We start from the raw sequence: 27,417 nt of genomic DNA, 5'->3' as shown, positions 1-27,417 counted from the left end.
CTTCCCTTTGACAAGTTTGTCAATTGTATTGACCCTCATATTATTATTATTATTATAATTACTTTGATCTAGTTTCCTGATTGGGACTAGTATGACCTGATTATATAATCATATCATCATTTATTTGATTGATTTGATTATGATTATTCTTATTATTTTGATATCTAGCTTCCTAATTAGGACTAGTGTCATTTGACCTGATCATCTATCTTTATTATTCTGATATCTAGTTTCCTAATTGGGACTAGTATCACGTGACCAAGTAGGAGTCTTCTGTAAAAGTCTTTTACAGGACCCTCCTACCAATCTGATTGGCCTAGCTTCGCTAGACCACCTTCCCGATTCGGACTAGCGCCTGGGCCAAAATCCCAACATTAATTATACTGAATTCTTTATTCCAGTAGCAAGTGAGATTATTCTTAAAATATTTATAATTAATATAGCAGTAAAGAGTCTCTGCTGGAAGTAATATAATATTATTTTTATTTATTTATATATTTAAATAGAAGATAAACAGGTTTATATAAGATAACTAACTAGATTCTATAAGAATTCTTTTAAATAAGTATATCTACTTAAAATAATCTTTTATAGATTATGGCAGGCAGCGTATCTATAATATTATATTTTTAATAAGAAATTATAAAAAGTCAGCTTTAAACCCCTGCTGGAGAATTTATATATATACAGAAATAATAAGATATAATTTATTATTTATATAAATAATTTTATTATTACTGGCTCTGAGCGGGCAGATCTAATCTTAATAAAATATTATCTTAATAAAGTATTTAGACTCAAGGAATTAGATAAACTGAAGATCTTATTTAATTATAATATTTTATATAATTATAAGACAGGCAGTATCTCGCTCAGATAGTTTATTTATATAAAGAAATATTTTACTACTGTAGGCATGTAATCCTGCTCAAGTATTATTATTTTTATAATATTTATTTATATAAAGACAGATCATACTGTGATATTAACTGAGAGAATTAATATTAATAAATATTAAAATCTTATAGATAGATTAAACTGGCTAATTATTAAAATTAGATCTGATTTATATTATGCCATATTCTGCTTATAAAGATATATATATACTCTAATTATAATAGATATAAAAATCTTAAAATATATATATAAATATTTATAAAATATTATCTTCTACAGAATCACCCTGGCAGTTAATTATATTAAAAAAATTAAAATTTATATAAATATTATTTATACTAATCACAAAGATAGTAAATTAATAGAAGAATATATTATTTTTTATATAGACAAACCCATTACCTGGTTATTAAATAAATAAAGTATTATTATACTCTTCTCTATTATTACAGAATACTGTATATATAATACCATTACTAAAGATACTCTATATATCAAGAAATTAGTACAGGTATTTAATCTTAAGATATTAGATAACAGTAAAATACTCTTGTTTAGTAATACTATTAATTTACTATAAATTCTTAACTATAGTATATACACGCAGTCTACTAGATAGCTAGATAACTACTACCTGTTTATAGCAAATCTAATTAAAATAAGTATTATATTAATCTAATATATTACAGATACTAGTAATCCTACAGACAGCCTTACTAAACTGCTAGATTAAGAAAAGTTCTATAACTTCTGGATTCTGTTAGAGATAATTTTATTAGCTATCTTCCTGCAGCATCCAGGGAATAATACTTAATATACAAAAGATTATCTATCTAGAAAATATTTATAACTTTATTTAGTACTTTCTTACATGCTTCTTCGCCTAGGGAATTGTGTCAAGATATTCATGTAGGCTAGTTATATACTGTGCTCAGACTGTCTATAAAGTATCTCTTTATATTACTTTGTTTTACTCTCCTAGATAGCTCAATTCAACTCACTCTTTTACTTCCATTTGTTTGTTTTATTATTGCTTTTATTACTGCTTCTGTAGAGCACTCCTCAAGAGTATATGTAGTGACTTGACAGACCTTCACTAGTAGCGATGAACACAACTTGATTGAGACTTATTACCATTGCAAAGCGAGCACGCCCGATACCGCATCATTATTCCCCAGGATTCATACTCGCAAAAACTACGCAAAAGCAAAAGTATGACATGTAATTTGTTCACCGCTTGCACCCCCAAATGGCATCGACCACAGCACGTATCCAAACTAGTTTTGGCCACGTTTATCTCTTATCGCTCAGGTTAAAAAGCTGGGACTTAAGTATTCTTCGTCACCAACCAAGACAAGACCCTTGTTTGACGCATTGCCTCACTAGGATACAAGCTCCACGCCCGTGCGGTAGCCAGACCAAAACACGATGTTTGACGTGGAAGGAAAGGTAAGCGCGTTACTTTTTTCGAATTCCAGCTTCCGGTGGGTTGCTGAACATAAACCAGTATGTCCTTGTGGCAGGTGGCTCCAAGGGTCTCGGGAGGGAACTCTCCTTGTCGCTGGTAAAGAGAGGTATGTTGAAGAAGAATCCCATGCTATGGCATGCGTACGGCAGGCACTGACGAGCAATTGACTACCAGGAGCTCATGTGACAGCAATCGCACGCTCTGAGAATGATCTGGACAAACTCAAGGTGGATATGGACGATGTGCGCGTACACGAAGACCAAGTTCTCGGTATCCAGCGTTTGGACTTGACTAATAGCGATGAGGTCTCTGCCAATAGTATCTCAGAATCAAAGAAAGAACGCTTTCTGACCAGTATATATTTGACCAGGTGTCCGGATTCATCAACGGGGTTGAAAAACGCATAACTGCCCTATTCTGCATCGCAGGCGGTGCCGGCGAGGAAGTGGGCCACTTCGTGGACATTTCTGCGACATCGATTCAGAGCTGCATGGAGCGGAATTACCTCACAGCGGCGTTCATTTCTCAGGCCGTCATGAAGATTTGGGCAACGGAGCTGAAAATGGAAAAGGAACGCACTGAAGCTCAGCAATCACGCCACCTTATCTTCACAGGGTCCACGGCGGGGATAGTTGCAGTTCCGGGGTACGCCGCATATTCACCATCGAAGGCGGCTGTCCGCTCCTTAGCCGACAGTTTGAGGCAGGAGAGTCTCATGTATTCTCCTGCTGGATCTATACAGGTTCATTGCAGCTTTCCCAAGATATTCATGACGGAGAGGATCAACGTACAACAAGCGCGGAAGCCGCAGATATGTAAAGAGATCGATGGCACTGCCGACAAAATCGGAGGGTTGACGGTCGAGGATGTGGCTCGGCAGATCCTTGCAGGGCTTGATAAGGGATGTTACATGATCCCGACGGATTTGCAGACGCGGTTTCTACTGAACAATATGCGTGGGCCTAGTCCGCGGGACAATTCCTTGGTTGACTGGTTGCTGAGCTGGGCTGCTTTGTTCATTTATCCCATTGTGGCTACGATTGTGGATTGGAAGGTAACGAGGTATGGCAGACAGCGGCGTGAGTAAGCTTGATGTTGATTTATATGACGGAGATGCTGCTGTTCCATTCGTTTGACTCATATAGGAAGATATGATACGAAAAGTCAATGCAATTAAATAGGTTTAATTATGATACTATCGCTAGTACAGTGGCCTCCGCATTTACGTCACAATATGGGAAAAACCATTCAGGGGATGGAGGAAAACCCATATTAAGGCCCATAGATAACCCGAAGAAATCCAAAAATTTTTGGACTGCTAGTTAGCATCATCCCTTCTGAAAATATCTAAGAGCAGATGATAGAGGCGGCAGTAGTTGCAACTTCCGCTGAGCATCCCGGAGGGGGGTTGGCCTCGAAGTCAGCTACATATAGACCAAAGGTACACAAAACCGGTCCGCCACATTGAGGAGCACTATAATGTGATATCTAAAGTCAGACTACCTTCTCTGAAACGTCCACAATGTGGATTTGCTCGTACCTATATAGATTGCAGGCATGAGGAGGAGTGGTTTCTGCTGAGCCAAGGTTGCGGAAGCTGTAGAAATATCATCAGTATAAGGCAAATCTTCGAAAACGATGGATTGAGAAGCATACTGGCTGAGGTCCAGATCGTGGCAATTGGTGTCGAGGATATTCTGTAGGGATCCTCCCCGGTTTGGTTCACTCCAAAGGGAAGCCTGTTTTAGATGGTGCGTCAGATCCGAGTATGGCAGCAACCTTTACAGAAATGAACTTACATGGATGGTAGTATCAACCTGGGGGGCTGCCATGGCCAAGATTGGCATCAAGGTGGTAACGGCAATAACAAGCTTGGAGAACATTTTGCTGTTTTGTTCTAAGTTGGGCTTTCTTGTTGCAAGTTGCACAATTGAGCTCAAGATACAACGGAATGGATGACTTGTTGATCTGTAGAATTGCCATGTATAGAGAGGAGAACCTCCTATTTATGACTTTCTCTGAAGGGATGCTCATTCAAGAATTAACAAAGGTGTGCAATGGGATATGTGTACGTGGTTGCACTCTGGGATACTTGCACAACATGCCAGTTAGTCTGCGTCATATCCGAGCGAGTATCCTTTCAATCCCCTGAATGCTCGTATAGGAAGTATAGCAGAGCACAAATTGTGTCTAGGTGTACGCTTACACGAGATAGTACCTTCAGCCAGCCTCATAGATTCCTCTGTCCTTCCGGGATGAAGTTATTTAAATCGATAACTGGCTCTTACCTCAAGTCACAAGGGCAGCCTCGATATGCATTCCGAGTAACCTATCCGCTCCGCACTGGAGGCATAGCTGATAGCTATGAGCTGCATACACCGTAAACTATTATGCTGACTTTCAGCAACAGCTCCATACTGGGGCTAGGAATGAAAGCTTTGATACCAAGCATGCGAACTTGCGTCTTGAGACAATACTAATACTAAACTCGGACTATAGTTCTAGGATTATATGAAAAAGGTTGCATGAGACTAACAACCAAAAATAGAACTAGTAGTATAGACCTACTTGTCTTGATTTGCATTTGAAGATGAGGCTATATATATTTATTCATTTTATTGTTCGTGAAAGGTATGCTTTTCCCATAAGAAACTAGTTGTCAATTTTGGTCAGCTAAGACGGATATCAGAGCGGAACAGTACCCATGCAATGATTAGAAGAACTTGAGCCATCTTGGACTGCTAAGCAGCCCATACTATGTTGCCTAGCCACCCCTGTCCCTAGCGGCACTAATTAAGTAGCAGATCGGCAGTACCGAACGAGTTCACCCCCCGAAGTCCTCTGCTTTTACCAAAGGCACAACGACCAACGACCTGAAATCCTCCTTTAGAATATCCGCACAGAAATGTATGTTTTTCTGCACTAACATCACCTTCCAGTAAAGTTATGTCAGGCCTCACTTTTGGAGGGGCTGCACTTCTTACTGTCAGTCTATCTTCCAACTACCACTCCATGATAGGGACAGCGACCTCCTTTGGTAATATGTCCCTAATTCTCCTGTTGCTTCTTATTATCTGGGTACTATGGCGAAGATTCGTGTGGTCTAATTACTTTTCTCCACTGCGACGCCTGTCATCCCCTCATAGTGGGACTTGGGGAATGAATCAACGTCTGCGACTCTATACGGAACCCCGCGGAAAACCCCAGTGTGACTGGTATGTGGAGTAGTCCCTGTCCTCAAAAATACTTCGGAGTCCCCTCTACTCCCCTCCCCGCATTTTCGCCTTCTCCGGTTGGTGCTGATCACTGACGGAATGTACAGGGTCAATTACATTCCAAACGATGGTTTGATACGCTACCGTACTTTGCTGAACTCCGACCGACTGTTGGTGACTTCTCCTGAGGCCCTCGCTGAAGATTTGACGACGAAATGCTATGACTTCAGGAAGCCCAAGTGGCTGGTCGGTGAGTTGAAGCAGGTACTAAGGGTTTGGCTCTCGTTAGGAGAGGGAGATGACCACCGAATCCAGAGAAAGATCCTCACACCAGCCTTCTCGTTCCGTCATATCAAGAATCTGTACGGAGTATTCTGGGACAAGTCGCACGAGTTAGTGAATGCGATGACAGAGCACCTGTCATGCAAGGAGAAGGAGCAGCAGATCACTCGACTTGCGTGTGACGAGTCCCCGCCCGGCACCGGCGTGCTCGATATTGCAGATTGGGCGAATCGAGCAACGTTAGATATGATTGGGATTGCAGGTATGGGTCGAGATTTTGGGGCAATTCACGACTCGAACGCGGACTTAGTCCGTGCATATACGCTGGGTTTTCAACCTTCAAAAAGTGCCATCTTTCTTGCCATCCTGCGTCTTCTGTTGCCTAATTGGTTGGTAAACCGTCTGCCCCTTCCACGGAACAAGGAAATACAGAGAGCCGTCCGCACGATTCGGGGTGTGTGTGCTGAGTTAATTCATCAAGAATCCAAATATATTTCAGATAATAGCAACCCCGAGCATCGGGATATACTCAGAGTCGCCCTCCAGAACGTCGGCTTCAGCGAGGAGGGCCTCATTGACCAGCTTATGGCATTTCTAGCTGCTGGACACGAAACGACGGCAACAGCCATCACTTGGGCAATCTATCTACTCTGTGCCAATCGAGATGTGCAAAATACTCTCCGCCAGGAGGTACGCGAGAAACTTCCGAGTCAAGATGACCTTACGAAGTTTTTCAAACATCAGAGCATCGATTCCATGACCTACTTACACGCCGTATGCGACGAAGTTCTTCGCTACGCGCCACCTGTACCATTTACTATCCGCGAAGCCGTGGTCGACACAATGATCCTAAATCAGCCAGTTCCCAAAGGCACGAAGATAATGCTGGTCCCTCGAGCTACAAACCGAGATGCGCATCTCTGGGGCCCAGATGCGCAGGAATTCAAGCCTGAAAGATGGTTGAAACCAGACACTCGAAGTAATTACGCTACAATGACCTTTTTACATGGGCCCCGCAGTTGTATCGGTCGATCGTTCGCAAAGGCCGAGTTTGCCATTTTGCTGGCTGTCTTAGTGGGACGATTCGAATTCGAATTGGAGGATGGCCGGTTTTTGGACGAGAGACACTTGAAGGTAACCCGCGCAGTAACTGCCAGGCCCGTGAATGGTCTTCTCGTCAAGGTAACCCCCCTTTTATAGGCTGTGCTAGAGGTACTAGTCATGCATCTTGGGCCACCTATGCTTAGCTACGCTTGGGCCCCAGACACAGTATAAACCACCCTGGATAGTACTACTGGTTTCATGGCCCGCACGATGATGATTATGTAGCATGAAGATTGATAGCAGTTAAGCACTGACAATTTATTGAGACTGCATATCAAAGACCGTGTTCATAAAAGAAATTAAACACAGACTAATCCAGAAAATATATGAGTGGGTAATGACTACTATCTTCCAGGATAGCTTGAGGCTGATCTGCACCTCTCACAGGCCGTCATAACCATTACGCACCCCCTTCCGCTCTCGCAATCTGTGAAACGAACTTCTTCTTCAGCGCCTCGATTATCAGCATCCCTAGATTAGCAATGGACCCTGCATTCAAGATCTCCAATGTGCTGATCTCAATGCCGCCCAGGCATCTCTTCATCCAGTTCCTGATCTCAATAGTGACAAGGGAATCAATGCCCAGCGCGGCTGGTGATACGCCCACATCTAGATCCTCCAATGGCTGTAGCATGAAAGTGTAGATCTTGACAGCCAATTCATGTGTTACTACTTCCACTGAAACAGGGCCATCAAGCACTGTTTCCGGATCTGCTTCTACGGACATTAGGAAATCTTTGAGCGCGTCGGTCTCTGTTTCCACCACTGCTATTGGCTGGTGCCTCATTATATATGTTGTGAAAGACTGCCATGCGAGGGTCCTTTCTCCACATTATACGATTGGAAGGATCGGAGAGAGGCTTGTCGCAGCGTAGCCCGATTGTTAATGATCCATCTTCCATTGGATCCACTGCGGATTTGACAATGGCCCAATTGAGTGAATCCAAGAGGTCCATCTCTCTGAGAAAGTACCCGTCCGCGGCGCGAAGAGCATCTGCTTTGTCACTGTTTTTAGCTAGATAGCCAATGTCGTCCATGAGACCGATGTGTAAGACTGAGGCGGGGAGACCTAGACTCCTGCGGTACTGGACGAAGGCGTTGAGGACGCCTTATGTTATGCCAAAATCAATGCGATCAAGTATACCAACACCATCGGTTCATTTGTCTCGTTACGCGCTGTAAGAATGTAAATCAAGCATGCAGCTAAGCGTAGAATGAAAAAATGTGCTCTTTGTCCGGAATGCATTGGCTGGGCGTAGTTTGCTTGGCCTGGTGCGCCGAATGACCCGCTAATGGATCCAGCAACGAAGAAGAAGTCCAGAACTTCCGGCATCGCATGGTGTAGATTCCATGTTCCTTGAACTTTTGGTTCAATTGCGGCGGTCCAGTCTGAGAGATCCATTTCCATGAATGGCTTGTCTTGAAGTACCATTGACAGTTGGAAGACCCCCTTGATTGGTTTCTTTGCGACTTGGGTGATGTTCATAACGTCTTCTTTGTTTATGACACTGCCTTGAATGGTTTGGACACTGCAACTCTGACATTCTAGCTCTTCAATAAATCGTAGGTCCTGCTCTGATGTTCCGGCCGATCGGGAGAAGAAGATGAGGTATCTGGCGCCTCTCTCGACGAGCCAGGTCGCTATTGCTCGGCCCAGGCCGCCCATCCCGCCAACAAGAAGATAAGAGGCATCGGCGCTTAGAGTCAGGTCAGGAGTAGTTGCAGCTAGTGGTAAGTCCTGCCCTCCCTCTGGAATTGTCACGATGATCTTCCCCATGTGCGCGCCTTTCTGCATGTAACGGAAACTGTCCTCAATCTGAACGGCAGGGAAGACTGTCATGGGTGAAATAGGCTTGATGTCTCCTGATTCGAGCATTTGAAGGGTACAGACAAGTAGCCTGTATCATTATGTTAATGGTGTGGTTTAGTGCACCGAAATTGGAACATACCGGTGACGCTTCGAAGTGTCAAGTCCATTCAAATCGATACCAATAAAGCTTCTATTTGCCTCGAAGAGACCCATGTTCAACTGGGCCTTTCCAACAATGTCTTCCTTTCCTATTTCAAGCATTTTACCACATGGAGCTACGCATTGCCAGGAGGCATGTAGAAGCTCCCCGACAAGCTGTTTAGCACCAGGTCGACACCACGTCCTTCAGTAGCAGCAAGGAGATCCTCTTGGAAGGAGGTGTCACGAGAATTAAAATATATGACTGCGAGGGATACTGAAGGCTTCTGTAAGATAACGGGCCTTTTCCTCGTTTCCGACAGTTGTATAAACCTGCACATTGTTAGACACGAACTCAATTAGACTTGAAGTATCACTGAAAAGGGAAATGGCTCACCTGGACTCTACCAATGCTCTGGCAGATGTTCAAGGCTGCGATCCCAATGCCTCCACATGCGGAGTGAATCAGCACTGACTGGCCGCTCTGTAGACCACCGATGTCTAGAAGCGAGTGGATGACAGTAGCATAGACGGCAGGCAGAGTGGCAGCTTCCTCATATGAAATGTTTTGCGGGATCTTGGCGCATTTCGTAGCTGAAATCGTGATACGGGTTGCAAAGCAATTTTTGTTGAGGTAAATAACTCGGTCGCCAATGTGAAGGTCGGTTACTCCAGTACCTACCTCTGTTACCACACCGGAGCCTTCCAGCCCGATACTTAATTCTTAATCTTCAAGAACTCCCATGGCAAGAAGCACGTCTTAGAAGTTTGGCTTAGTATTTCCCGAGGGTAACGGAGTCAGGAGATTACGGGGGTTCCTACTCTAAAGTTCAGGCCTGCGCAACGCGGCTGAATGACCACTTCACCGTGCTCAGGTTCTCTTGTTGTCAAAGGGGTCCATTGTAGAGTTTGCAAAAGTCCGGGGCGCCCGATGGCCAACTTAGCAGTGCAAGGCTTGGATGCCGTGATTGCCAGGTCGTGGGCCACTGAGGCCGGATAATATCGTCCTACTAGAATGGTCCCATTACGGATGAAGAACTCGCTATCTGCATCGAGTGATCCCTGTGAATCATGGCTGTGAAGGTCTTCGAATATCTTCACTATCAGTAGGCCGAATCGATCTTTGAGCCAATTTGATTCCAGTGTTGCGAATGAGACAGAGTTCTCTGCTCGTAGCATTCGAGCGAGGCCAAGGGTGAGGCCAAACTCGGGTGATGAACTTACTTCATATTGGGCCGCCGGAATGAGCCACAGTATCTTGCTGTTCCCTTGTCTAGCCACCATTCTCTGGAAGGCTATCAGATCTTCGTGGGATACGTTCGCAAAGAGCGGTGCTTCGAGCACCAAAACTGAGATAATGTCTTGATCCGGTGGAGGCCCATCTTGAAGTGTGCTCAAGTCGACCTGATATCCACGGATCGTTAGCGTATCTAGGAGATGCTCAATATCCTGTCCAACATTGTGGAGTAGAGTCACGCGATGAATATTGGGTAGGAGTTGTGCAGGCCGATAGACCATATTGACGTTGATGTGATATGGGCGAGGGCCGTCGAAGACTTCGGCAGCCTTCGAGTACCCTGCCCGTTTCAGAGCGTATTCCCACTTGTGGGAAGGCATGAACGGCTCATCAACTCTCCCATCATTCTCGCCCAGCCACCATCCTGGCAATATTCCCATAATTCTTGGTCCAATTGGTCAGCGTGGACTATGAATAAGAGGAGCTTAGTAAAACGGTTGGAATATGAGACTTACAGGCTCGTAGCCCTTATCGTTGGGCATAATTCTTGCAGAAATAGGTAACCTCGGGGAGCAAGCAGCTTTCGCACGTTAACCAGAGTGCCGTGGATTATGGGAGTGGCATGTAGAACATTGCTTGCAATGATCAAATCGTATGATTTGGCCTCAAAACCTTGTTCGATTGGGTCTTTCGTGATGTCAAGCATCTTGAATTCCAGTCCTTGATATTCTTTGAACCTTTCCTGCGCTGCGGGAAAGAATCCAGCGGAAATATCAGTAAAGGTGTACAGTGAGTACAGGCGGTCACACTCCGGGCCAGAGGATGTGGTTAGACCTCGCAGGGCTGTTGCCGTGACGCTTCCGGTGCCAGCCCCAATCTCGAGCACCCTCAAGGTGGGATTTGTATGGCCTGCAGAAGCGAAGAACTTGACTGAGTTTGTTCTAGACTCGGCGAAATCATAATACTTGCCAAGTCCGTTGTCTGCTTGGAGTAATTCAAGACTGTCCACTTGCCCCTGGGTGAGAGCAATGCAATTATCTAGAATCCTGGTGATGAGCTCGGCTACGATTCCAGCGTCGGTTTGCGACACGAGGTGTTTCAACTCATGAATTAATGCGAGCCGGGCATCAGTGCTGTGAAATAACATCTCCTCTGCATTTGGAAGCAAGTCGTACTTGTTGTTCCATGCCCTAACTATTTGGAGCCCAATCCACGAGCGGAACTTCTGTAGGTGCTATGTCACAGTCCAGATGGAATGTCCGATGGCCTATCTCAACCATACACAGAAGTGCCAGTTTTTCCAGTCGTTCAAGGTTTGCTGAGCCTTTTCTTGAGCCCTCGCTGGTTTTGATCATGAAATGTATCATGTTCAGTTGAAGGTGGGGCTTCCAGTGTAATTTAGCCGCCCCGATCGTATCAGGCTTGTCCGCTATTGAATTTGTTTCCAAAGGGGAATATCTGACTCCCGCTAGAGACAGAAAAATGCCTTTTTCGGACTTCGCTACCACTTTCCCAGAAATCGCACTGGTAGAGCTAGTTGTGGCAGCAGCCTCGACGACCGCATCCGTGGAACTCCTGCTGCCACTGATATAGATTTGCTCGATCCTTGTTGGAACACATAAATGGGACATGCGACGGTAAATACCGCCACAACTTGCTGGAACCAACAGTTGCAGACAGTGATCTATGGTTGTTGGGTGAACGACGTAGGGAGGTTCAGATACCGTAGTTGCCACTAGCCTGGCAGAAGCCACGTTCTTACCCGGTAGACAAGTCACTCCAGTCAAACCTCGGAAACATGGGCCATAGTTAAGACCGATTTTCTTCATCATTGCATACAGGCCGTTGGCTGACCGGGGATACTGGGAAGAGGGCGGTATTGAGGTAGGATGCGTGCCCCCCGCTCGGATCTGGCCTACACAGTGCTTGATCCAGGCAGTCTCGTTGAACGAGATTATGCTGAATTCCCACCAGTCAGAGTCCAACATAGTGATAAGCCGGATAGGGTGTAGATTCGTGATCATCTCAACTGTCTTGGACTCATTCAATATTAATGCTGTGTGCACCATGACATCCCGGAAGGTGCAACGGTCGTCTGAGGAGATCTGTCGCATGGCCTCCACTGCCATTGCAAGGTAGCCTGCACAGGGGAATACGGTATCATTGATAATTCGATGATCTCGAAGCCATGGCACGTCTTCTAAACGAAGCATGTTGCGCCATTCGGGTCGTAGGTCGTTGCCCTCCAGGGTGCGAGAGCCCAGTAATTCGTGGTGAGGAATTTTACGGGACCTCCACTCTTTGCACATTCTGCTTTCAGACCAATACTCATGCTCATGGTGCCACTGGTATAGTGGCAAGTTAGTGAGCAAGCGCCTTGCTGGGCAGATCTTCTGGAAATCCAATGATACATTGTTCAAGTATAGCTCCCCGACCATGTGAAGTATGGATTCGGTACAGTCCTTACCTTTGGTCATGGCTGCGAGGTAAATGTCTTTAAACCGGTTAGCTTCTTGGGAAATCTGTCGGAGCGGCCCTTTGAGGGCACTATGTGGACCCATCTCGAGGAAAAGATGCTCGGTGGATCCTTCGCTGTCCCTCAAATGCTTGACAGCACCATAGAATAGGACCGGCTTTTCCGCGTTTTCTCGCCAGTAGCCCGCATCTAAACGACCTGGCCCTTCTATTCTCTTTTCGTAGACACTCGAGAAAAAGGGCACTACAGGAACCTTGCTGTGGACATGCTGGCACAGGAAGGACTCAATGAATTCGCCAATATCCAGGATATGATCTGTGGGATGATCAACATTCAAAATCCCAACAATTTGTGTATATCTGTAGAAGAGCAAACTGGGTACCCACGAGAATGATATCCCATCTCCACATTCAACCTACGAACGAAACACCCCGGATTGTCTCTCTTGATTGCTTCACAGGCCTTTTCCAAGACACCAAGATCCCCTGATAGCGTAATACTCTGCGGGCTATTTTCGCACGCTATCACGATCCCTTGAGTCAAATAGCGGGCGACTTCCTTATAGCCAAGCCCTATGGTGGCCATCCCACCCGGTCGTGGGTATCCTTTGGTCAGGTACCCACGGTAATATGCGATTGTTATTGCTTCCCCGGCTGTGATCGCCCTTGAAGCGTAAGCGGCTGCGATCTCTCCACTGGAGTGACCAACTACTGCGTCAGGCCGAATGCCCCATTGACGGAGAAGGTTCACTAATGCCACCTGAACAGCCGTGACTAGCGGCTGGGAGTACTCTGACTTGGTTAAATTGCTAGTGCGTTCTGGCCCCAACAGTTCGTCTCTGAGATTCCAAGAAGGGGCATGTTCCAGTCTGGCCAGTACGGCGCTCATATCAGTAATGTCTTCGTCGAAGGAGGGATAGTCAATTATCAGCTCTTTGGCCATTCCTGCCCATTGGGACCCTTGACCAGGGAAGGCCATTGTTATCGTGGGCTTCTCCTTGATTTTGGTCAAGCGAGAGAAGACCAAGGCATCGTGTGATGTACTGGTGACACAGTAGACTCTGTTAGCTAGGTGTTCCCGCCGATTGCACAAAGTGTATGATATTTCCGCCATCAGAGACGGATTGCAACGGATATATCGTTCATGCTCGAGTAGACTCTGTGTCAGTGACACTGGGTGTGCTGCTGATATTACGTGGATGAACTTCCGAGGATGGGGAAGCGACTTTAAGCTTCCACGGATGGCCTTAGGGTCCTGGCTATCGGCGTTGGGGGTAGTATTTTGAGACATGGAAGGTGTAACACTCTCGAGAATGACATGTGCATTTGCTCCCGCAATACCAAAGGAGTTTACGCTCGCTCTCAGCGGCTTATTGGACGGCCATTTCATCACGTCGACTGGGACCTCCATGTTAGCCTCCTTGAAGGGAATTTTCGAGTTCGGAATCGAGAAATTTATGTTCGCTGGAATTCTCATATTCTCCAACGCCAGTATGACCTTCACAACTGACGATACCCCGCAAGCGCCCTCACTATGGCCCAGGTTCGGCTTGACGCTTCCAATGTAGACTGGATCCTGATTACCTCCGAAGACTCGTGCGATTGCCGCAGCTTCGACGGGGTCACCCACAGGTGTACCTGTCCCATGAGCCTCAACAAAAACGGTTTGCTTAGGGTTGAGCGACACTTCTCGATATGCTTGACGGACCAATGCCTCATGTGCATCAGAGCTGGGCGTCGCCATTCTTGGCGTTCCGCCGTCGAAATTCGTCGCAGTCGCCCTGATGACGGCACGAATTGCATCGCCAATTTTGATCGCCTCTCCAAGGGACTTGACATAGATGACATTGATGGCTTCCCCCCTGGCATATCCGTTCGCTGCCACATCGAAAGATTTGCACGAACCGTCAGGTGATAGTGTACCTTGCTCCGCCGTGGCAATGGACATTGTGGGCGAGAAAATAAGATTCGTACCCGCAACCAGTGCCCCGGAACAATCGCCCGCACGAATGGCTCGGATAGCTTCATGCAAAGCAATCAAGGACGATGAACACCCGGCTTTGATGGTGAAAGAGGGGCCTTTCAAATCGTATTCGTAACTTATTCGATTAGAGAGGGACAGATCGTGCCCTCCAAGGACTCGGAACATCCCTGCATCCTGGATATCCTTGGCATGGAGATCCAACCAGTCCTGTCCGGAGAACGTCTTAGATCAGTCCCTTCTAATTTCTATACTTATTTCTCTACTTACCTCGCCCCAGACTCCAACATAACAGCCAATTTTGCTGCCGCGCCAGTTCACTTGACCTGAGGATTGCATGCATTCGTAGACAACTTCGAGCAGCATCCGTTGCTGGGGGTCAACATCGTCCGCCTCCTTTGGACTCATCGAGAAGAAGGAAGTATCAAAATATTTGAGGTTATCACTCTCTGCGAGAAAGTGTCCATGTTTCATCGTGACCGATCCTGCTCGTCCAGTTGGGCTATAGAATCCGTTCACATTAAACCGACTTTGGGGTATCTTGCTTCGCGTGGACCGCTTCTCTGTGATAAGCTTCCAGAGTTCTTCCCCGGTATGAATTGCCCCAGGTAGACGCAATCCAAATCCAACTATTGCTATCGGCTCCAAGGGGCTGTCAGTTTTACCATGGGTCACAGGCTCATTCGGGAGCTGCACGGACAGCGCCGGGGCAGGTGAATCTTTGAAATCCATTAGGGGTCTGATGAACATAGAAGAATTGAATATAAAGAAGAGTGACTGAGGGGAGACGAGTGACAGATCATCTCCATATGATAAGACTAAAGTGAGACAGCGAGACTGGCATGAGGTATGACGAACGGCATGGCCCTTTAGCGGAGCTTTAGATCCGGGAACCTTCAATCAGGCCCCTTCCAACGGTCATAGGACACAAGTAGCATAAAGTTACCTTGGCTGTAGCTAATGAGATGCCAAGGGTTTTCATAATTCTTCTTGTTCCATGATTCCCAACCATTCGCTTAAAAACGTGACTTTCAGCTCGTGGACCTCTCCCATCTTTAGCAACTTCGGTGGATCCGGCGCAGGGCATGTCAGTCGACTAATGAAACAATTAAAAGAATAAAATTATCATCAAGTTAGTGAGCAAGATACTCCGAGACAATGACCTCGGTCGATGGTGATGTGATGATTGGTTTGAATACCGAAGCACAAACACAATCGGGGAGTGGGAAATGACAGGCAGGTCAGCTGACAGGAAACTAAACCGACCAACCGATATATACTTTGGCATATCTATTTCAATAATTCTAGCTCCAGAGTCATGTGCAGGGATCCAGGCCTTGGTAGACAACTGGCGTGTGAAGCAAGGTTAGATTCGGAAACCCTCTAATCAGGCAATTTTCATGTGCTCAGAAAGACTCGATAGCACATAAACCATGAGTTTTGATGCAGTTGGTCTTTTTTTTTCACTCGAAAAGCCACCTTTCTTCACTATGCTTCTCTCCTCGATAGAGGTCCGTCTGGGGTCTTTGTTCTGTCTAAAAGAAATTTGTGTGGGTTATACATATCAACTTTAAGAAAGCTTATTTGGCTTTGATTACGGCTGATAGGTCTAGGCACCATAATGATTTTGTGCAAGATCATCTGCTTAAACAGTGGTTTCTGTTTCTAATCCTAGAATCATCAGAATTTTGCCTGTTGTTGCTGACATACCCTGATATAGAAATTGGTCAACACCCATATTCGGGATATGACCCAGCTGACAATCCATAGAAGTGTCCATATGCTTAGTGATACCTCCATATCATGTGGTAGAGTCCACTATTATTCCCCAAAGTTGACTTCATTTTCTATGTCGTAATCAGTGGAGGGCGCCCTCCGTATAGAGAATAGTTAGGGCTAAAGAGTCAAAAGCGGGTCCAGTGCGGGGACTCCGCAATGGGTTCCAGAATTGACATGCTTCTCGGCGTCGCTATCTCCAAATTTTTTCGCACACTGCCGCCATGTCGACAACTACCACTACAGTGACCAGTGAGCTCAGCTCACTCCGTCTCTCCGCTGAAGAAGTCCGACTTCCAGCCCCTCGAGATGACCGAAAGTCGCGCCTACAACAAGTCGTCGTCATCACCCAGCTGTTTGCCGTCACACTCACGGCCAGTGTGATCAATGGCTTGGTTGTAGTCGGACTCCCCACTATCACTGCAGACCTCCAGCTGCCCCCTTCGCTCTCTCTATGGCCATCGTCTGTATGCAGTCTCGCGACGGCTTCTACACTCCTTCTGTCCGGCTCAATTGCCGACACAATTGGCCCACGATGGGTTGAACTAGTCGGATCTCTCGCCAGCGGCGCCCTGATGCTTGGGCAGGGTCTGTCGCAAACTGGAATTGAGCTGGTGATCATGCGAGCCTTCCAGGGTGTCGGTCTCTCAATGCACCTCGCCTCTTCAGTATCCATTGTCACGCAGCTTCTGCCCCCTGGTAAAGGCCGCAACCTGGCATTCTCTTGCATTGGTCTGAGCCAGCCATTGGGCTTCTCACTGGGACTTGTCGTCGGCGGCATTCTAATTGACACCATCGGCTGGCGCGAAGGCTGGTACATCGCCGGAGGAATCACTCTCTTCTTCACCGTCATCGGACTGTGGTCATTACCCAAGAGCCCCGTGCAGCGAGACGGACACATTCTCCGCAATGTCCGAACCAAGATCGACTGGGTGGGAGCTGGACTTGCTTCAGCATTTATGGCATTGCTCTGCTACCTGCTCGCGTGGGTACCCTCAAACACCAATACTATTCCCTAATCTAACCAATCTACAAACACAGAATCCTCAGCGCAAACCCCTCCCGCATCCGCTCCGCAGAAAGCATCATTATCCTCTGCGTCGCCGCCATCGCCCTCCCCACCTTCATCACCTGGGTCCATTTCCAAGTCAAGCGCGGCAAACCAGCCCTAATCCCCAACGCACTATGGAGAAACACCTCTTTCTCGAGCATCTGCGCGACAGTCGCCCTGTCAAACGCAGTAATCAACTCCATGGAACTCTTCGCCAGTCTATTGTACGTCCCCACCTCCCGCTTTATTCCCTTCCTTGTCACCACCCCCTTATATTTTCATTACCACGTACTAACAAAACACCTCAAACAGCTTCCAAGAAATTCAATCCCTCAGTGCCCTCGGCGCCTCGATCCGCATTCTCCCCAGCCTAATCGTCGGCGTGCTCATCAACCTCGTAATCGGCTTCTTCGTACACCGCATCCCCGCCTACTGGATTGTAACCATTACATCCTTCTTCTGCGCCTTCTCCCCGCTCCTCATGGCCGTCATCAACCCAGCCTGGACATACTGGGCGAATGCCTTCGTCGCGCAACTCCTGCAGCCCATCAGCGCGGACGCGCTCTTCACAGTGGGGTTGATCGTCATCACGAATGTGTTCCCGGATGATACGCAGGCGTTGGCCGGAGCGGTGTTCAATACCTCGGCGCAGTTTGGGAGTGCGTTGGGGATGGCGGTGTTACAGGTGATCTCGACGGTTGTGACTGAGGGGAAGGAGAAGGGTGGAGAGAGTGAGAAGAAGGCATTGATGGAGGGATATCGGGCCAGTTTTTGGACTATGTTTGGGTTGATGGTGGTTTGTACGGCGGTGGGGTTCTTTGGGTTGAGGAGATCGGGGAGGGTGGGGTTGAAGAGGGACTAGATTGTTGTTATTTGGGTTGTTTGGGGGATTTGTGGGTTATTGTTCTGCTGGTTGGGTTGTTAGGTTGGGAAAAGTTTGTTGGCTTTTTATACTTCATTGTCTATATTGGGTTGGTGTGGATTTTAGGGTTGTTGTGCATCTGCATGAAGTGGACATAATAGACTGTGGCATTATAATTAGCGAAGGGAAAGGGAAATCATACTTCTAGAGTATCTCGAAAATAGTTTAATTACATTCATAACCGAAATTCTGGCATTCTTGTCTCAGAGTATACTATAACATATTCAGCAGAGCCCCTTCACCCACTTCGATCCCTCACACTTCAAGTCAGTCTCTCAACCTGTTATCACTTCGCACCACCCGCCCCGAGCGCCTCAACCGCCTGCCTCGTCAACCCTTCAAACGTCATCTCCGGCGCAGTAAACGCATGAAAACTCAACGCCAGTCCAAACTCCCCAGACAACCACTGCTGCAACTCGGACCCAATCATACTATTCAGTCCATACGAGGCAACAGTCCCTTTACTGAAATTAATCTCGTCAATCTCCCTCCCCAACATACTCGCGCATTTCTGTACAATCCGATCTCCAACGTGCGCCATTAGCGTCTCATAATCCAGCTCCTCCCCATCACCGATAACTTCCCCATCCGGTTTCGAAGCTCTCAACGAACCGTGCACAAGATCCAAGTCACGCTGCACATCACGCAGACGAGCATCACCATGCCAGAATAGACGGTTTGTACCGGCAGAACGGTGCAGCAGGGAAGGATCGAGCCCTAACACGAGATGACTGGGACTTCTCGGAGACATGGCGACTTCGAGACCCTCGAGCATCTCTACCTCGTCAATTCCGTAGAAGCCTAATCGCTGGAGAGAGTCCTCGACGGTTTGGTTTTCTGCTACTACGCCGACGTCGAGGAGCATGGGTAGCGCTATCGAGCAGGCGGGTAGGCCAAGGGACTGGCGGTATACTGCGAACGCATCGAGGAAGCTGTTCCCGGCACTGTAATTTGTCTGACCTGGTGTGCCTATTGTGCCCGAGATCGAACTGGTCATGACGAAGAAGTCTAGTAGGGCGTTGATGAGGACGGAATGGAGGACATGTGCTATGCGGAGTTTGGGGGTGACGGCAGCTTGGTATTGCGCTGCTGTCATGCCCTGAAGTAGGCCGTCCTAATGGGCGATTAGATCATGTCTTTGGAGATGGAGATAATGAAGTTGTTTACCTGCAGTACCATTGCAGCGTGCACCACACCACGGATCGGTCTTTCTTTCATCGCTCGGGCGACAATTGCTCTCATATCGGACTCATTGCCAGCATCAGCCTGAAATACCTGTACAGATGCACTGGCCTTTTCAGCAAGTTCAACGGTCTGTGCTGCCTTTGGCTGCGTTGCGCCTGAGCGTGACACGAAAATGAAATGCCGACATCCTCGTTCAGCCATCCAGCGGACCAGACTGCTTCCAAGGCCGCCGAGCCCTCCAATGAGTAGGTATGCTGCATCAGGGAAGAACTTGACCCGTCGGATCTGAGGTAGGATCTGCCGTTGTCAGAGTTGTAAAACACGAGGCTAGTGAGAATTGCAACATACCTTTACCGTACTTTCACCATATTTGAATTGCACTGCCGCATGTACCTCTCCAGTTGAACCTGGAGATGCATTGAACTGGTTGCCATTTGACTGCGTGGGCATTTGATCAATGCTGTAAACTGGCACATGGGACGTCCAGATGTCCTTGTTCTTCTTCAAAAACTCCAAACCATCCTGTAGGATTTCAGCCGTCATCCCTTGTTGTGTACCGAGGTTTTCGTATCCCATCGGCAGGAAAGAAGCACCCTTGGTAAAAGGACCTGTATCCAGCTTCCCTTCCATACCTTCATTGCATAAGACAAACCGACCGGCCGCTGATATATGTCTCCATGCCTCTTGACCAGCTGTTGAGAACTTATCGCATATCACCAGTGAAAACTTCCCGGAGGTGGCTTCGAGGACTGGCGACATATGAGACGCATGCATATCCTCAACCACAACAATCGGGATGCCGGACGCCGAGGCTTCGTATAGTTCTTCACTCCCTTCTTGTGTCGCTACAACGACAGTGATCCGGACATTCAATTCCTTACTAAGACTGATGGCCACCTTAGCAAACAAGAGGGGCATATGTAAAATGAGGATATGATCATCCTTTTGGGCTCTTCCTAGCCAGCTCATGCAGAGAAGGACTTTGCATACGGTTGGAAGGGCAGCACAAAGAAGTGCTGGGTCGAGACCTTCATATTCGAAACAGGCACCTTTCTGTGCCTTGACGATAGTTTGGTACCCACTCTGTGCGGAGAGTGTGACTACCTGGCGAAGTGTACTTTCGCGATCATTGGAAATTGTATGGCCAACAACGATGACCGGTTGCTTTGTGCGATGGTCAGGAGCCCAACCCTGGTACTCGGTCATCTTCACCTGGAGACATAGTTCGTCCACCTTTGAGTCCATCGAAAACTCCTCATTGACCCTGAAGATGAACTCGCTTTTCACAAATCCGCTCTGTAGCGGCATGTCCAGTGGCAATTTAACCGCCTGACTATCCTTCGGAGACGTACTGGGACATGTCCATGGCACCAACCGATTGGTGTGGAGAATGCCTTCGTGAAGCCAGAACTCCATCTCCTGGCCAGAGCTCTGAGGTGCTGCAGATCCCAGAACTGCCAACATAGCCTGTGCGATGCTCTGGGGAGACTCCTCCCAGTCAACATCCAACGATAGGATCTTAGCTCCAGGATTCTCCGATCTGACAACCCGCAGGAATCCTAGACTCAGCCCGCCTTCGGCAGTGCGGCCTTGGTTGACACCCAAAGTGAGCCAGAGAAGCACACTTTCCTCAGAGAGAACCAGCTTCTTGAGCATGTCAAATTGTGTCTGGCAGGGATTCGACAAAATGGTACCATCGATGTCAAGAATCACCGTATGTTGGTGAAATGCATGGTTTGTCCGGTGCAAATTTACTACATCGACAGCCACTTCCAGGACCTGTAGCTCTTCCACACACTCCCTCACGAGACGTTGGTCCGAACTTTCTTTGACTACCAAGGTAACCGCTGCTGGCTCTGGTTGTCGGTCACCTTCGTACTCTAACTCCTGGGAGAGAAGCAGGCTAGTCTGTGAGACACATAGCTCTAATGCTGGCCTAGATATTATGGAAGGACAATCCAGACAGCTGCTAGTTACCGATGTGTTCCCATCCTGCATTATGAGCATCCTACCGGTGGGCGCCAAAATAGATTGTAGTTCTTGGATAATGGCCGTATTCAACTGGCCCTTGAAAATGACAAGGTCATGTGCGCCCTGCAAGCTTGAAGACAACTGGGGGATTTCTGGTGAGAACTGTATTATCGATGTATCCTCCGGTAGAGAGAACTTGAGTTTCTTTTTGACATCCCCGTCGAACTCAGCATTGGTTAACTTTCCAGTAACGGGAAACTGGCGCGTCACGGCCTCTAAGAGGCTATAGTCGTCTCCTACAGCAACGAAAGCTCTTTGCATCGGTCGCTTGTGGTTAATCAGGCCAACTAATTCGTGGGCAGCCTCTTCCAGCGACTTGTAGGATGACTGTCCCTGATACTTAGCTGCATAGTCAATGTCAGGTTGCCATCGGTATTGCATGTACTTCTGATCCGGAACGACCGCTGTCGAGCGAGCCGACCAGCTCATCTCGTGCTCCTTGAACCATATTCCCTTACATTCCAGCATCGGGTGCCCATTCGAATTAACTAGCTGTATGTGTGACCGGAAAAAGGGGCGCTGGCACTCGTCTGTCCATGCGAATGCATTTCCTTCGGTTTCTTCAGGATAAGCAATGGTCATCTCTTCGACCCGCATGGGGATGGTGCTGTAAGGCATGACATTATATCGTCCCTGCTCGAAGGAGATAATGGCAAGCTGGAAACAGGCATCAATAGTTCCGGGATGCATGACATATCTTGACTCGCCGGCAATCGTCCCACTCTTTTGGTTTAACCCGATGGTACTTGCTGCTGCGTAATCCCGGCCGTTGGATTCGACCTGCCCTAAGCGCTGAAACGTGTTGCCATAAAAGACTCCAACTCGATCGAACGTTCTATACCACCTGTCGGGGTTGGTACGTTGATGCAATTTCTTAATGACATGTTGGTGACACTGGCTGGATACATTAAGCTTGGTCTTGCGAGCCGTTATATGGCCACCACAATGGATGGTCCAGTGGTTGTCCAGGAGAGACTCGACGGTGAATGTATACCAGTCGGATCCCTTATCGCTCTCCCGCGTCAGTCGAGTTACTACCTCAATCCCATGATCATTGTCCGGTATCACAAGGCCTTGCTGAAAGTTGAAGTCTTTCAAGCAAACTCCATCACAAGGGCTGAATGAAGTATCGCTAATCTGCCACAGGGCTTCAATAGCCAATGCAATGTACGCTGCACCAGGTAGCAAAAGCTCGCTGCCAACCTGTCTAGATGGTCAGATAATAGGGCTCGTACTCGTCCAGACGCATTCACTCACGCGATGATCCCTTAGCCACGGCACATCCCGAAGCCGTAGAACATTTTTCCAAACATGATTGGTATCAGAGAGGCCGGCCACCCGTCTCCCCAGTAGATCATGTCGAGGCTCTGACTGTTGGCGCTGCTCCTGACTTAAGCGGGTCTCTTGCCAATAGTCTTTTGTGTAGTTCCACTGATACGCGGGCAAATCAACTAGCAGTTGCGGCCCTGGTTCTCTGGCCAAGTCGTTTGTCACATTCTGCAAGCGGACAGCATAGCCGGCGAGGAACAGACGCCCAGCGACCCGCAGCAAGTCGTTGCATGAATCAGATCCTCTGATAAGGCTCGGTATGTATTTGAATTCCTTTGAAATACCATCTGCAGACATTATCTGCTTCAACGGCCCACCGAGGACTGAATGAGGCCCAATTTCGACAAAGTGATTCAACTCCAACTCTTCCAGACTGTTAAGCGCGACTATTGCTGCATGAAAGCGAACCCTATTAGAGAGGTTTTCCGCCCAATACTTAGGATTGATATCAGATTCGTAAACCTGGCTCCCTGTCAAAGAAGAAATCATTGGGACCCGGGCGAGCCGTTCTGAGGCGGTAGACGAATCAGTCCTCCGGCTTGCATCCAGAAGTAGTTGCTCATAAGATTCAGCAACAGGTTCCATTGCGGGCGAGTGGTAGGGTCTTCCTGTTATTAGCTCCCTCATGAATACACCAGAGGCGTGAATTTGCGTTTTCAGCTTTTCTTTCGCACTCGTCGAGCCACTCAACGTCACACTATCCGGGGAATTCTCGCATGAAACGACAAAGTCTGTGCCACGAATATAAGGTTCGATCTTGTCCACCCCGAGGCCTACAGCAAGCATTGAGCCTGCAGGGCTTTTCTGTGCAACTGCCTCGCCACGATAGAAAGAGGTTGCAAAGGCTTCCCGAGCAGATAGCAAGCCCGCTGCGTATGCTGCTGCGATTTCTCCGGAAGAGTGTCCCACGATGGCAGAGGGGGTAATTCCCCATGTTCTTAGCTGATCGACTATTGCGATCTGAATTGCTGTGCAGAGTGGCTGTGCAACATCAGGCTCCGCTATGTGGTCTGAATCAATGTTTCCCAACAACGCTTCCTCTATGGTCCATCCTACCGGTGGCTGTAGTGTCCTCATATACTGATCTAAATACTTTATGGTCGTGCTAAACACGGGTAGATTGCGCATAGCATCTTTTCCCATGCCAACCCATTGCGCACCCTGTCCCGTGAAGACGAAGGCGATCGGGCCAGGATCTTCTGCCACGTCGAACTCGAGATTTGGCTTGCTGAAGTTTTCTACTTCATGTCCTTCTAGTGCAATAGTAAAGGCTCTGTGTGAAAAGTGAGTTCGATGGCAATTGAGTGTGTATGCCAAGTCTTGAAGGCGGTGATTCTCGACGATACAAGCGTGCGCTTCGATGTTCTTCTCAAGTGTAGCTCGATCGTGTGCTGTGAAACATACCAGAGCCTTTCCAGGGTTTGAGTTTCTATACTCTGGTTTGAACATTAGCCTCCCGTGGTCAGAATGGACGGCCTCCACAATCAGATGGCCGTTGGTGCCACCATATCCGAAGGACGATACTCCAACCCGCCGGGTGAGAGGGCTCTCAGGCCACGGTCTAGTATCCACATTGATTTTCACATTCCACTCGTCTTCCTTGACTGTTTATTTGTTAGCATGGTTGGGTGCATTCACACATTAGAGAAAAGTTGTCTACAAACTAGCTGGGTTGAGTGTTATGAAGCCCGCTACCCCGGGTATGATACCAGACTCCACCATCAACGCCGCTTTGATCACAGCAAATATACCACTGGCAGCTTCACTATGGCCGATATTCGCTTTGATCTTTGAGAAAATAATTAGTCTCAGTGTCACCATATGCCTCAGAATGTTTGCGGAGAATACTCACTGCACCCAGCAGTAGCGGCTGCTGGCGACTCCGTCTTTCATTCATTCCGTTAGAAATGGCTTTGACTTCTATGGGATCGCCAACCGGTGTGCCAGTCCCTAAGAAGTTTCAGCAGCTCTTTGCGTTTCGCAATTCATTACGCATGATTACCATGGCATTCAACATAGAGTGTGTCTGTTGGGTCCAAGCCGGCTCTCTTGTAAGCAGCACGTAGGACCCTTTCTTGGCCTTGAACACTGGGATGGGTGATTCCTTGGTCTTTAACTTTTCCATTTCTACATCAGTTAGTCGCTTATTCGACGCTTCGAGATCCTGCAACGTCTTACGTATTAAGCGCTGAGCCGCGGATGACTGCTCGAATCGGTTCACCACTGTGAAGTGCATCACTGAGCCTGCGTAGGTAGATGGCGCCTGCTCCTTCGGCACGGCCGTACCCATCTGCTGCAGCATCAAAGGTGTGGCAGGTGGATGTTGGCGATAGGATCCCCAGCTTAGCGGTATCCATGTGCTGATCGACTGAAACAATTAGATTCACGCCTCCTGCGATTGCGCCGTCGCATTCGCCCGTCTGAAGTGCCTGACATGCTTGATGTATAGCAGTCATAGATGAAGAACAGGCGCTATTGATAACGGCGCTGAATATGGTCAGTCGGATTGACTTTATGTGAAACTATACCCTAGTTACCGGCACTCACCTTGGTCCGCGTAGGTCGAACACATTACAGATCCTCGCACTGAGGAGACCAGGGTCAGTCCCTGTGGCTGCATATTCGTGCCGGAAGTCCGGTTCGCGATGAAGCATCTGTTGGTAATCTGAGGTGAAGCAGCCCACAAATGCCCCGATACTCTCCCCAGCAACATCTTCCAATCTCTTACCGGCGTTCTCCAAACACTCATACGTAACTTCAAGCATACGCCGTTGCTGCGGATCTAGCCACATGGCCTCAATCGGGGTGATGCCGAAGAAGTTGGGATCAAAGTCCTGAGGACTGCCGTCAAGAAAGTAACCTCCACGGACATTGAAACTGCCGGGTCTATTCAGGTTCTCATGGTAGAACGCATCAATTTTAAACCGGCTTTCGGGCACAGTTGGGGTCTGGACCGATTTCCTATTAACGAGTACATCCCAGAGATCACAAGGGGTCGTAATCGATCCCGGCAGGCGACAGGCTATATGCTGGTTAGTATAGAGAGAAGAGATGAGTGCATATCGGTACCCACCCATGCCGACGATGGCAATCGGCTCAAAGGGGACATGATCCACAGGTGAGCCCTTTGAAGTAGGGTGTCGCGTCATCAATATTGTAGAGACCTCGTGAAACAAGTATTTAATGACTGATACGAGCTGGGTAATTATATGGGTTTTCGATCTGGGTCTTAGTGAGAGCTTAACACTTTTGGATGCAGGCTCGAGGAACAGGGATGGATGAGGGGACATTTATACCTTAAAGACGAGTCTGACTCTATTATCCCTCACCAGATGCAGATAATAGAGTTCAGCACACGACTCGTGTTTCCCATCTCTTTGGGTCATCTTGCAAGGCGAATCATTCGTTTCTAGGAGTCTCCCACAACATCCACATTCCGCGGCATGCTGTATCAAGTTCACCATTCCTCTTATTCGCAGGTCGGGTTGATCTGAAAGACGTCATGTGTCCAATGAAAATCAACCGGTGATCCTCACTCAGTCCGTCGATGGAAATGGTTTCCTATCTAACGTCCATTGGATGGGAAGTTGCGCAAGGAAACATAACTGGCATGGACCTTCATGATAAATGGGTGGCTTAGACGTTGATCCCTTGAGAGGTTTCGAATGACACAGAACCACGGTATAGAAAAAACCAATCATGCTCTAAACATCACAGTAGAAGCTAAAGCATTAGGAAACTCGCTTTCGCCACCAAACAAGGTAGTGACGCATCCAATGATCTGACTGGTAGGGGGGTACCTTTTCCTTAATGTTTGTTCAAAGTTAGATGGGCTTCTCGATAATGTATCAGGCTCAACAGATGGCGTGGGTAGATGAGGATAAAAGCCTTCTGGGACTGTGAGGTTCGTAATATACCTTGCCTGTTGTGATGCACATGGTTCCTTTAGGCAGTTCAGACTCACATGACAGCGACCAACTTGACGCGGTTGTAAATAAGCGGCGTCAGAAAAATACCAATGGTCATAATAATGTTTGAATCACGCTATTGGACGCTGAAATGAAGCATTGTCCCAATTAGGCGACCAGCATGCTATGGCAGATGCAAGGTGATAATCGAAGGAGTGAGTGGGATGAGCAGAAGTAGCGAGTAAATTGACCCTCCCTTCAGCTCTGTCCGCTACTTATATAGTAGCTAGTAAGTAGAATCCTTTCGGCAGTTTTGTGTACTAAGTACTGGAACTGATAGAAAGCTCAAGGCCAGTGAGGGCAATGGAGGTCATGGAAGGAGTGATTGTCCCTGTTGAGACAACAAATGTCAAACTTCACCGCCCCTGTACTCTCATGCAGGACAGCGATCATGCAGCACGGTTTTGTTTCTCGAAAACCTAAAATTAGTAATTCACATCACACTTATATGAGGCTGGAAGTATCTGTGGCAATCATCCTCTCTAGCTTTTAAAGGGAATCTACAATTACTGAAACCTTTCCAATAGCAAGTGTTTCCAATACATTTC

General features: G+C 47.6%; 5 protein-coding genes across 5 annotated transcripts; 3 read left to right on the top strand and 2 right to left on the bottom strand.

Moving 5' to 3' along the window:
- Positions 1 to 2,325: 2,325 nt before the first annotated feature.
- On the top strand, positions 2,326 to 3,452 carry BO87DRAFT_421602 (oxidoreductase,short chain dehydrogenase; the record flags this gene model as incomplete). The annotated part of the gene is made up of 4 exons (XM_025627065.1): positions 2,326 to 2,346; positions 2,405 to 2,471; positions 2,540 to 2,670; positions 2,736 to 3,452. The coding sequence occupies 4 exons, from the start codon at positions 2,326 to 2,328 to the stop codon at positions 3,450 to 3,452; spliced, it is 936 nt and encodes a 311-aa protein (XP_025484940.1).
- A 1,925-nt stretch (positions 3,453 to 5,377) lies between these two features.
- BO87DRAFT_297300 (cytochrome P450) lies at positions 5,378 to 7,062 on the top strand (the record flags this gene model as incomplete). Its single annotated transcript, XM_025619017.1, has 2 exons — positions 5,378 to 5,580; positions 5,688 to 7,062. 2 exons carry the CDS (start codon positions 5,378 to 5,380, stop codon positions 7,060 to 7,062), a joined length of 1,578 nt encoding a protein of 525 aa, XP_025484939.1.
- Positions 7,063 to 7,366: 304 nt separating this feature from the next.
- Positions 7,367 to 15,339, bottom strand: BO87DRAFT_438683 (ketoacyl-synt-domain-containing protein; the record flags this gene model as incomplete). Its single annotated transcript, XM_025627897.1, has 12 exons — positions 7,367 to 7,683; positions 7,730 to 8,043; positions 8,253 to 8,864; positions 8,916 to 9,051; positions 9,181 to 9,247; positions 9,312 to 9,637; positions 9,760 to 10,595; positions 10,667 to 11,385; positions 11,429 to 12,942; positions 13,014 to 14,202; positions 14,257 to 14,817; positions 14,878 to 15,339. 12 exons carry the CDS (start codon positions 15,337 to 15,339, stop codon positions 7,367 to 7,369), a joined length of 7,053 nt encoding a protein of 2,350 aa, XP_025484938.1.
- A 1,268-nt stretch (positions 15,340 to 16,607) lies between these two features.
- BO87DRAFT_438672 (putative MFS transporter) lies at positions 16,608 to 18,296 on the top strand (the record flags this gene model as incomplete). The annotated part of the gene is made up of 3 exons (XM_025627896.1): positions 16,608 to 17,368; positions 17,425 to 17,658; positions 17,747 to 18,296. 3 exons carry the CDS (start codon positions 16,608 to 16,610, stop codon positions 18,294 to 18,296), a joined length of 1,545 nt encoding a protein of 514 aa, XP_025484937.1.
- A 346-nt stretch (positions 18,297 to 18,642) lies between these two features.
- On the bottom strand, positions 18,643 to 26,839 carry BO87DRAFT_403334 (polyketide synthase; the record flags this gene model as incomplete). Its single annotated transcript, XM_025625761.1, has 12 exons — positions 18,643 to 19,470; positions 19,524 to 19,838; positions 19,890 to 22,775; positions 22,830 to 24,266; positions 24,306 to 24,505; positions 24,566 to 24,689; positions 24,754 to 24,851; positions 24,904 to 25,028; positions 25,080 to 25,388; positions 25,449 to 25,923; positions 25,975 to 26,026; positions 26,819 to 26,839. 12 exons carry the CDS (start codon positions 26,837 to 26,839, stop codon positions 18,643 to 18,645), a joined length of 6,870 nt encoding a protein of 2,289 aa, XP_025484936.1.
- Between the last annotated feature and the right edge of the window lie 578 nt (positions 26,840 to 27,417).

This window comes from Aspergillus neoniger (assembly GCF_003184625.1).
Source record: "Aspergillus neoniger CBS 115656 unplaced genomic scaffold BO87scaffold_2, whole genome shotgun sequence".
NCBI lineage: Eukaryota > Fungi > Ascomycota > Eurotiomycetes > Eurotiales > Aspergillaceae > Aspergillus > Aspergillus neoniger.
The sequence above is the reverse complement of the archived record's forward strand: the minus strand, read 5'-3'. Positions and strand labels throughout refer to the sequence as shown.